The 11,449-nt window shown below is 48.8% G+C and overlaps 1 protein-coding gene across 1 annotated transcript; it reads left to right on the forward strand.

Annotated features, from left to right (window-relative positions):
- Nucleotides 1–3,175: 3,175 nt before the first annotated feature.
- Nucleotides 3,176–5,139, forward strand: MID1IP1 (MID1 interacting protein 1). The gene is made up of 2 exons (XM_014876845.2): nt 3,176–3,715; nt 3,887–5,139. Exon 2 carries the CDS (start codon nt 4,045–4,047, stop codon nt 4,537–4,539), a length of 495 nt encoding a protein of 164 aa, XP_014732331.1. The 5' UTR covers nt 3,176–3,715; nt 3,887–4,044; the 3' UTR covers nt 4,540–5,139.
- The last annotated feature ends 6,310 nt before the right edge of the window (nt 5,140–11,449 follow it).

Raw genomic sequence — 11,449 nt, forward strand, 5'->3', positions numbered from 1 at the left:
ATGAGTAAATCTTTGCAAAACTTACACTGCAGGTCTCAGCAGGGCTCAGACAAATTGGTCTGCATTCCTTTAATATATTAGATTTCTACTTACCCTGTTCATTAGCATGTTAAGCTACAAGGGCTGATTATATGAACCTCATGGAGAGGCATCAATTAAGATGATAAATTTACATACATTCCTTCTGGATGAGAAATGACGGTTTTCCCCGGTTCAGTGTTTCGTACAACTGGACTCGCTTTCAGAAAGAGAAAGAAGTGTTAAATGCGTGCATCTGTACTGCTTCCCAAAATGATGGGAGCAGTTCACAAGTTTGAGCAAAAATGTATGTCAGATAGGAATAGAAGGAAACAACTCACAGTTTCCAAGGCTGAACTCTAATCTGCCATGTCACATTGACAACAGATTATGAGAGGAAGTGAAATTCCCAGGAGATGCTGCCCTTACAGGGCTGGCCCAAATGGCGCTCCCAGCCTGAAGAATGCAACACTAAATATTTGCACATATTTATCACTTCTTGCCCGCACAAGATCTCATCTTATTTTGCAAACACTGTGCAGCAGAACAACTTCATAGCCACCAAAGTGTAGCCATTTCTGGTCTGCAGCGTGCCAGTGGCACCTCTTTCATGCCAGCACGTGTCTTGGGAAAACTGTGAACAAAGACGGTTTGTTATCCTGTTGCCACTGAACAGAGAAATTAGATAGGCCTTGCAAATGGTATGAAAACCCACGCAAGCTGACAGAATCATCTGTCTTTACTTGAAAAACACTGCACAGCTGCTAATGTTGCCAGAGGAGACAGGCCAGTAGCAGCTCTGTTCCTACAGCTAACCTTTGTGGTGCTAACCTCAGTGTTCCTGGGGCTAAAGACTGGTTTACAGCTAAGTCAAACAGTTAATGCCATTAATAGCTCAGGAACAGCTAAACAGTAACAGCCATAGCTCATCCCTGTTCTTCTTCAGGAAGAAGAAAGCAAGCAGGCTTTTGTCCAGAAAGGGCTGCACACCACCAGCCCGCATTCATTTCAGAGAAAATTAAAGGTTTTTAGCTAACACAGTAACTTTTATGTGACTCATGCTTTCCTGAAGAGTGGAAACAAGTTTATTTGAGCAGAAAGGTGTTTTCACCTCACACTTCTGGGCTTGTACATCAGGAGTGCTGAGGTGCTGGATAAAGATTACCGTTGCATGTTGTCATATGGGTCTCCTTATCCAGGACCATGCTGGGCAAAGGTACACATTTACACTTTCTTGGACTGCCAGATAGCGAACGTGCAAACTTCCTCATGGCTCAGGGCACGATAAGGGGTTTCCATCCCCTTCCAGGGCCTGCACAGCCACGATAACCAGTTCATTCTGAAGAGGACATATTTCAAACAAATGCCACTTGCATATAAAAGTTTTTGCCTTAAATGAGATGATCTTTTCCTCAAGAGGAGTGGAAAAAGTGCCATTTCTTTTTCTCTCATGTGCACAGCCATGTCAATTACATACCACTAGAGTAAGGAATATGTGCTCCTTAATTTTGTTTGAACCTAAGAGCAATCAAACCTACCCAGGCTTGTGTTCATGATGAACATTATATGTACCAGGGACATTTATGTCACATATCAAAATCAATCAGAACATAAGGAAGGTAAAAAAGTAATAATAATAAAAAGAAACCAATTCCCTTATGCTGCTAAGTTTGACTTGAATATGATCTGTTTCAGCCTAAGGGATGAGGCACACACCTCACCAAAATAAGGAAAATAAGGAAACAGGCTGGAAGCAGAATGTGTGGCTATACCTTTTGGGAAACAAAGGAGATAGGTGTGAGTAAAAATTATTTCATGCTCAGGCCCTAATTCATATATTACCAACACACTGAAGACTCAGGTACTTCCCCCCCTTTGCAGCTCCAAGCTGGGTTGTTTCTGCCAACCCTTCCTCTTCCCCAGCCACTATGTTGTAACCTCAGGTAAAGACTTCAGTTTTAATTTGTTCAAATGTTTAATTGTTTTAATTTGAAAAGTTGGACAATAAACCAATTCCCCTTGTTTCTAAAGATTTATTGCTTTTTCCAATTTATTGAACGTTCAGTGCAGGCTGTATTTCAATTAAAGGCAGCAAAACTGTTAATGGTCTATTAACGACACATTGCATCTATATAAAGACGCAAATATAAGTCGTGGCCAATTTTCTGGCCCGGCGAGATAATTTCTTCTTTTCCCCGTAGCGAATTATCTGCGAACAGCTCATAATTTTATACCAGCCCATATATCTGGCTACCGCTTAACCGCAAGTATCTGCAGCGCACGAGCTGCCCGCGGTGCCATCCCTCACACAGACAGTTTGTCACTCAGGGAAGCGGCCTCCCGCCTTCGGGCCGGGGCTGGGCGGCAGCGGGGAGTGCAGAGGTTGTGGGGAGCAGGGCGGGCAGGCGCTGGGGCAGGGTGCTGGGCCCCTCTCAGGCCGGTACTCGTATTTGGCATCCCCGGCGGCGCGGGAGAGGCGGGCCGGGCGCGCCGGGTGATGCTCCCGCCGTTACCATGGCAACCACCCCCCCCTCCATCCCGCGCCGCTCGGCCCCACGTGACCCGCGGCGGCGCTCGCGGCCAGCCCGCCTGTTACCAGGGCGGGGGCGTGTGGGGGGGGCGCTCTTGTTTCCCATTGGCTGCTGCCGCGGCTCGCTGATTGGCGGGGGCGCACGGGCCGCGCGCCGATTGGCGGGGCCCGGAGGTGAGGCTGTGGGGTGATGCCGGCCGCCCCGCGCAGCGCCGGGACACAGACAAAGGCTGCCCGGAGGCTGCCCGAGCTCCCCCCTGCGCCCCCCGGCCTGGCGCGGCGCGGGAGGCCCGCGGGCGGAGCCGCGGCTCTTGGCGCGCTGCTGGGAGGTGGCAACGCGAACCTGGCCGGGCGCCCGCAGACCCCGCGCCCTCCCCGCCCGGCCGCCCGCTCCAACTGGCGGCGGGGCACGCGGCGCGCGGGATGGGGGCGGAGCCGGTGTCACGCTCGCCGCGCGCCCGGCAGCCAATGGGCGGGCCGGGAGAACGCGGGCTGCACGCGGGGCCCGCGTGTCCCCGCGGCACGGGCTGTCAATCATCCGCCAGCCGCTCGCCCCGCCCCGCCCGCGGCTCCCCCGGCCGGCGATGGGGCAGGGCGGGCCCGCAGCGCTGCGACCCGCGCCCGGGGCCGCACCGGCGCTGGGGAGCGTTCTGCCTTGTCCCAGTGTTGGGCTGCGAGGGAGGTGCCGCCGCACTGGAAGGGCTCCCCTGGGGCTCAGCCCCCCAGTCTCTGCCGCCAGCGCCAAGCTCGCGGCCCGGCCCCCTCGGGATGCCCGCGGCGCGGGCTCTGCTCCCGGCGCCCTCCCCCGGTGGGGGGCGAGAGGCGGAGCTGGCGTGGCCGCCGCCCGCCGCCTTTATCTGGCGTGGCGGCGCGGGGGGTGGCACTGGGGAACACCTTGTTGTAAGATACGCGATATAAATTCGGCGCCGGGGATGGGAGCACGGCCACGGGCGGCGGGGAACAGCTCCGGACCACGGTGGGTGCCTTCCCCGCGTCACGGCGGCTGGGAACCGCTGGAATTTTAATTCACCGGTGCTGGGCTGCCATCCCCTCGGCCACCCCCACACCTGGTTTGCGGGGAGAGTTCTGCGTTTTGCCGCCTTTCGTACGGAGGAGAGGCGGCAGCGAGCCCCGGCGGCTGCGGCAGGGCAGGCGGAGGAGCGGAGGGTGAGAGAACGGACGGGGAGGGGAAGGCTGAAGGAAGGACGCGGGGCTGGGGATAAAGGCGGCGGGGGAGGAGGAGAAGACGCTGGCGGGAGGGGACGGGAAGGCGGGCTGGGGGAGGGAGGAGGGAGAGCAGCCTCTAACCCCGGCGTCTCCGCCGCCGCCTCCCAGCAGGACTCTGATCGCGAGCAGCCGCTGAGCCCAGCCCGCCAAGGAGGGCGGCCGGTGCCGCTAGCGCGGAGGAGGAGGAGGAAGGGGAAGAGTTCGCCGCCGGAGGAGCCCCGCGGTCCGGTCCGAGCCGCGTCGCTGAGCACTCCTGCCCGGCCGCCAGCATGATGCAGATCTGCGACTCGTACAGCCAGAAGTACTCCCTTTTCAACGCCATGAACCGCTTCATCGGCGCCGTCAACAACATGGACCAGACGGTGATGGTGCCGAGCCTGCTGCGCGACGTGCCGCTGCTGCTGGAGGAGCTGGACGCGGCGGGCGCCGTGTGCCCGCCCGGGGATGCTGCCCTGCCGCCCGGCGACCCCGGCGCCTACTTCTCCCGCAGGGACATGTACAGCCATTACATGCTGCTCAAGTCCATCCGCAACGACATCGAGTGGGGCGTGGTGCAGCCGCCGGCGGGCGAGGAGGCCGCCCGCAAGAAGGACAAGCTGGGCGGCGGGCCCGCCGAGGAGGGCGAGGGGGAGGAGGACCTGGAGCAGCAGTTCCACTACCACCTCAGCGGACTCCACTCGGTGCTCTCCAAGCTCACCCGCAAGGCCAACGTCCTCACCAACAGATACAAGCAGGAGATCGGCGTCAGCAGCTGGGGGCACTGAGCGCCGGGGGGAGCGGGGGAAGGGGCTCCGAGCCGGCGGGAGCGGCGCGTCCCCGCCCGGCGCTGCCGCTGCTGCGGTGCCCGAGGGCAGCGCCCCGGGCCGGGGCTTCCCTGCGCGCTCCCAGGACTGCAGCAGGTTTTCTACCAACGCACAAGCGAGAGAAAGAGATGTAAATTAATCAATACTAGTTTATTAATTATTTTGACCCCCTCCGTGGTTTTTTTTTTTTTTTTTTTTCGTTGTACGGGCCAGGGCGAGCAGTCGCTGTGCCCGCCCCGGTGGGGAGGCTGAACCCGTACGTGTACGAGGGGTGGCATTGCTGGCTGATAAGGAGGCTCCACTCAAGCCGATGAACATAAAGAAACTGGCACAGAATTGCTTCTGTCACCCCGGAGGGACCCCAGTGAGCTAAGGAGCATCCCTCTGTTGTGGGAGAGATGGCGGGTCCCATGGCTGTACATGTACTGGAGTTTATTTAAACTTTTTTACTCAGATGTAGAGTATATTCTAAAATAAATACAAATGTATTAACTAAGAGTGACCTAAACTTTTGGTATGATTTATCTTTCTTTAATTAAATGATATTTTTAACGTCTGGAATTCTTCTGTTTTTCTTCTATGTTACATTCCGACTTGCCTTACTAGATACAGAAATCTGTGTGTGCAAGAGAGGGGGTTTTGTGGCTTTGTTTTTTTCCCATCAAAGCAATTAGGCAGTGATGATAACCTGGCGTATCTAAAATGTTTGAATGACCATATTAAACTTAACCGTACATGGCTTGAGTTTTGGTAAGCTGTTCCCAGCTGCACAATGCAGTTGCTCTGTGTGAGTGTAGGCTTGAAGGTCAGTGCCTCTTTAACAAAATCTGAGAGGATCGAGTCATGGTTACTCTGCAGGCAGCGATTCATGGAAGTTGGAGCAAAGCCTAGGAATGACTCTTGCTTTTTTCGGGAAGTATCTTAATGTACTATGGGGAGCTCTTTTCTCTCCCTCTGAATAGGTCTGGCAGACTTGCCTCCCCAGTCTCTTGCATTTCTTTCTTCTAATCTTCCTTGGATACCAGGAATTAATCGGTTTTATGTTATCCAGATTGTATTGATTTCTTTCTCTCTACCTTTTTTTTTTCATTTCATGAAGTAAAGTAACTCAGAATTGAGTGTCTATATTGTGTTCTGGTATTAAAGTGCACTTGTGGTTGTGATACAATATATAACAGAGGATAAATGTTTAATAAGTATGTAAGTCCGTACATTATGTAAGTTTTCTTCTCAGGCCCTGAAATGCCAAGTTTGTAGACATACTGAGATTTTACTTTGTATTACTGTCATCAAATTTAGAGCTTGTTTGGTGGTGTTTGTTTGGGTTTTTTTTTTCTTCTAAAAATAGAAGAATTTCTCTCAACTTCAAGGATATTTTTGTTAAAATTCAGGTATTCCTTAGCACTTCGGACATTGTAGTAAAGCATGAGCACTCCAGGCATAGTACTAGTTGGCAGACGTTTGTGTAAGTTAAAACACTCAGCCTAAATCTGTGTTTAAAAATACATATTTGGGAAGGTTTTTCCCTTCTGGGGTAAAGAAGAACTTTGTAAGGCTGGGTAATTTTTAGTTTGGCGATGCTTGTTCTTTTCATAATGTTTTTAACTCCTCTTCCCCTCCTCTCTTGGGAAGCTGCCAGGAAAAAATCAGAAACAAGGAGAGGGATTACCCTGGTTTCCTAACATGTCAGCTTGCCAGTCTTTCTGCGGTCAAACTAATGCAATGCAAAAGAAGCAGTGCCCTGTGCTGGATGGTGAAGTTTTGGTCTGAAGTGAGAGGTGAGAAGGAGAACCTGTTCTGCTGTGTGGCTCCTTCTGGCCCTGCACTCCATCAGCTGGAAACCACATTACAGCCTCTGCTGGGGAGCGCCGGCGAAACCTCAGACAAAAGCAGCTCATGCAGTTTCACCCGTGAGCCTTTTGATCTCCTGGTAACTTCTCCTGGTATGGGTTTAGACAATACTGTTTAAACGTTGCACAAGAGACAATGTGATGCTGATTTAGGCTATGAGTAATGTCAGAAAAATAGTGTTAAATTAGTGCAGCACAGCCATGAGAATGGCATCCCTTCCCTTTGCATTATAGAAAAAAAGCACAAGAGGAAAGTTTTGGTGGGAGAGCAGCTGAAATGTAGCACTATGGGACAGCAAATGGTGGCATTTCCTTACAGGTAAGGCTTTGGGTGACAGGAGCAGGAGGATTCTGTGACTCAAGGGTTTGCCTTGCCTATGCTGTGACTAAGCTGGGGTTGCTGAGCTCCCATGTGGGGGCCCAGCTCTGGGCTGGCAGCAGCCCTGATAATCCCAACTCAGCCATGCAAAACCTGCTGGGAGTCACACCAGCTGAAGAGACTCCTGCCACCTCCCACTTGGGAGCTGCTGTAGAATTTCCCCTTCTCAAGGTCATGGGAGAGGATTGAGGCTCTTGGGATCAAGAAAGTGATCTCTTAATGCAGAGGGAAGACAACAGCAGGTAAAACCAGGGATGTATTTCTCATGCAAAGGACAAGGGGTGGGACTGTGCTGCTGGCTGTTGTGTAAAACAACTTGGCCTAAAAGGTGGGGTGGTCAGGCAATTATGTAAATGCTGACTCCTGGCATTGCAGTAAGCAAAGATGAGATTGCAGATTTTGTATGTTAGATGCTGAATTGGGAAAAATTTCCGTCAGCAGATGGAAATACAAATATTTATAAATATTAATATTTATATATTTTATATATATAATGCATATTTATATTTATAATGTATAAAGCAATTAGGTTTATTATTAAGGAGTTATGTTTCCTTTTGAGGGACTGGATCACTTTAAGTCTCACAGTTGTGTACAGAGTTCAGCAAACCTTTAGGCTGCTCTGGTAAAGTGATTCTGGTACTTGTTAATGACAAATTACATCAGTCTAATGTAAAAAGTATCTTTATGATCTCAAATACTTTGGGAAGTGACTTAATTTCTTAGTCACACCCAGGCGAAAAGACAACTTGCCAAACTACCCCAGCCGTGCTCAAAAAGGAATATGCAGAGTGAGAAGCAGTTATCATTTTTAGCTCACTTAAGTGAAATCGACTCCATTTAGAGTAAGACAGGCATCAGAAGAGCAGTAAATAATGAGATTGAGAGCTGTTTGCACTAACAAATTGATTACAGCAGAAGTTATCTTACAGCCAAGGAGCCTCAAGGACATTGTTCATGGCATGCATCGATTAATATATAAAAGTGCACAGTATCTATCATTATAGTTCATAAGTCAACTCTTGGTTTTGTGCATACAAAAGGAGGACAAATGAGGGGAAACCCATGCTTTTCTCTCTATCTTTCTCTCCATAAAAATAAAGGCATTAGGGATGGGTGTGAGTTCCATGGAAAGAACAGGAATCATGGGCTGGTCAGTGCTTGGTGGAAGCAGATTACGCTGAGTCAGGCTAGGCTGTCACCTTCCTGCTTTCCCTCTGAAAGCTCTGCCTTGCAGAAGGTTCTAACTAGATCACAATATGCATGTTTTGTGGTTTGTGTCCTTCCCCCCCTGCACGGGCTCTTGCACCAAGACAACGTGAGTCATCAGTAGATTGGCTTTGCTGAAAGATGCACTGATGTTAGTGGTCAGAGGGAAGGCTGTGTTAGGATCTTATTATCATGTACTTAAGCATCCTGTTCTACCAAGGAAAAAAAAAAAACCCAACCAAAAAAACCAACCAAAAAAATCCCACAAAGGAAACAGAAAGCATCTCCTCTCTATGCCTTTGGATTTGAGCTAATCTCTTTGCAGAAGAGTCTGCAGCAATTTTCCCTCACTGATTTATTTCCCTGAAGTATTGAGTATGGGAGGAGATTGAGTGAAAGTATTGTTTTTTATTATTAATACGTTTAAACTTTTTAATGTGTTTATTATTTGTATCCAGGTAACAGCATGTTAGGTATTCCAAAGAGCTCAGAGATTATAAAAACAGAATTGGATAGGAAGAGGTGTAGTTTTAACTCCCTTGCCATGGGCAGAGACACCTTCCACTAGCTCCGGTTGCTCAATGCCCATCCACTGTGGCCCTGAACACTTCCAGGGATGGGACATCCACAGCTTCTCTGGGCAACCTGTTCCAGTGCCTTGCAATGCTTAGAGTAAAAAAATTTCTTTCAATATAAACCTATTTTTTTTCAGTTTGAACCGATTTCCTCCATCCTATTTGTACATGCCCCTGTCGAAAGTCCCTCTCCAGTTTCTTGTAGCCCTCTTTAGGTTCCAGAAGGCTGCTATAAAGTCTCCCTGGAGCCTTCCCTTCTGCAGGCTGAATATCCCCAATCCTCTCAGCCTGTCTTTTTGGGAGAGGTGCTCCAGCCCCTCTGATCATCTTTGTGGTCTCTTCTGCACTCACTCCAGCAGATCCACATCCTTCCTGTGTTGGGGACTCCAGAGCTGGATGCAGCACTGCAGGTGGGGTCTCATGAGAGCAGAGCAGAGGGGCAGAATCACCTCCCATCACCTGCATCTTGGGATGCAGCCCAGGACATATTTGGGCTGTGAGAACACATTGCTGGATCATGTCAAGCTTTTCATCAAACAACATCCTCAAGCTGTTTTCCTCAGGGCTGCTCTCAACCTGTTCTCCACCCAGCCTCTGCCTGTGCTTGAGATTTCTCTGACCCATATGCAGGACTTTGTGCTAGACCTTGTTGAAATTCTCAGGGTTCACACACGCCCACCTCTCAACTCCCCCAGGTCCCTCTGCATGGCATCCCTTCCTTCCAGTGTGTGCACCACAGCCATTGTGCGTGTGCTTTTTATTTGCCATGTAGAATAATATTTTTTTGGCTGATTTATGTTCCACCTGGATAAAATTATTTTTTATGACGGGTTTATTTCATTTATTCCCACATCCCCAAATGGGAGGATGGGGGGAAGAAGAGAAATCTTGTAAATCACTAATAATGATGGACACAAAACTGAGGGTGGCTCAGTCCCACTGTCCCTGTCACCAACAAAGTTGTTGAACAGTGCTGGTCCCAATACTGGCCCCTGAGGAACGTCACTTGTCACTGCTTTGCACTTGGACATTGAATCACTGACCACAACTCTGTGAGTGCAACCAACCAGACAATTCCTTATCCATGGAGCTGCCCACCCATCAAATCCATGCCTCTCCAGTTTAGAGACAAGGATGTTGTGTGGGACAGTGTCAAATGCTTTGCACAATTTCATGCACATGACTTCAGTTGCTTCCAGAGATCTTAAGTGATAGTACACGAAGGGAAAAAAGAAGAGCACCATGGGTTATAGCCTGACACAAAATGTGAAGGAAGTGCAATTAAGGTGAGCATTGCAAAAGCATCTCCAGCTCTGTACGCGTTTTTCTGTTATTTGTAATTGTCACCCCTAAACAAGCAGAAATACCTGAATGTGTGAGTTCTAATGTTGCAATTTCTTTTCCAGACCACAGACTTGCATGACAAGTTTAGGTCAAAATTAGTTTTAAGGAATGAAGCTACAAACGCCTTTCCAAAAGGAAATTTGCAAATAGGAGTGGAATAATAGTATATCTTTTTGTTGGTAATCAGCTACCAGAATGGGCACTCTTTGTAAAAATTATTATTTTTTCACTGTTCAAACATCCTTATTTGACTTGGAGTGATAGAATGAGGAAAACACCTTCCAGTTTTTGTGCTTCTGAGTTTTGGTCTGGAAGGAATGTCACAGTAGAAGCTTAGAGAACTTACAGGGAAAGCAGGTGCCTCTGTGTTAAATCACAAAACAGTGAATGAGCTTGCCCCATATTTGTAAGGTCTGTCATAGTATCAGTTGTATCTTTTTATCATGTATATCGACATACATCTGATTATAAAATGATTCTGTCTTTTAGTTCTGGCCTGTTTTATCTTAGCAACTTTGGGATACAAACAGCAGGGTCAATATCCCACGGGCCCAGGTACACCACTTTAGACACTTCAGCTGAGTCTTTTTTAAGTGCATCTCACTTTCCCATCTGTATTTGAACTGATAAGATGGGCACATCACTTAAAGCCATGATTCAGAGTACAGCACAGGAACACAGCAGCCCCCTTGCTTTGGGATTACTTTTTGGTCTTGGTTTATGTGCTGCAGCAGGGAAACAGATGCAAGGTGAACCGTTCCTTCAGGGATTTACTACAGGTAGTACAATGTTTGGAAGGTAGAATGGCAATGGTGAGTTTTCTCACATTGTAACCAGTATATGTCCTTCCCAATTACTTTTCCCCTCTCTTTGAGAATTTTCCTCTCTGAAATTCCTAGTAAACCAAGACTGTTTTGTCACCCAGACAACTCTCAGTTTTGAACTGAACTACAATTACTAATAACAGGAATATTAAGTGAGAGCCCTGTAGAGAGCCTGAACAGAGACAAGGAAAAGCAGAGGAGCTGGTAGATCATGGCCTTGGCATTTCTGATATGGGCTTTTGGTTTCAAATTCAGTGTAATGCAAAAGAAAATGCCTCATTTGAAGAAGCTGAGAAGTCTGGTTATAGTGAAACAGGCAGTAGGTTTCTTTCAGCTTTCACTGCTATTGGTACGTGGTATGTCACAAAGACTGAAACAATTCCTCATCCAGGTGAATACAATCATAAAAGACTTAATTTCAACAACCAAGCACAATCACTGTTTTTGAAGGTCTTTTTATTTTAAGACCCAGCAGGGACTGTTTCTTGACTGTTCTAAGCTTAGGCAGTGCCAAGAAGGCTGGTCCTGTTCTGTCCCCTGACTCCCATCCCAGCCCCGTGAACTCTCCGGTTCTGTTGTGCTGGCACCAGCACTCATCCAGCAATGGAGCTACCAGACTTAGGGAGCTGATCCAGATGAAAATTAGTAGAGGAAGAAAGCTTTCAGCTGTACTAATTCCCTCATTCAGCA

This window comes from Sturnus vulgaris, chromosome 2 (genome assembly GCF_052056855.1).
Source record: "Sturnus vulgaris isolate bStuVul1 chromosome 2, bStuVul1.hap1, whole genome shotgun sequence".
NCBI lineage: Eukaryota > Metazoa > Chordata > Aves > Passeriformes > Sturnidae > Sturnus > Sturnus vulgaris.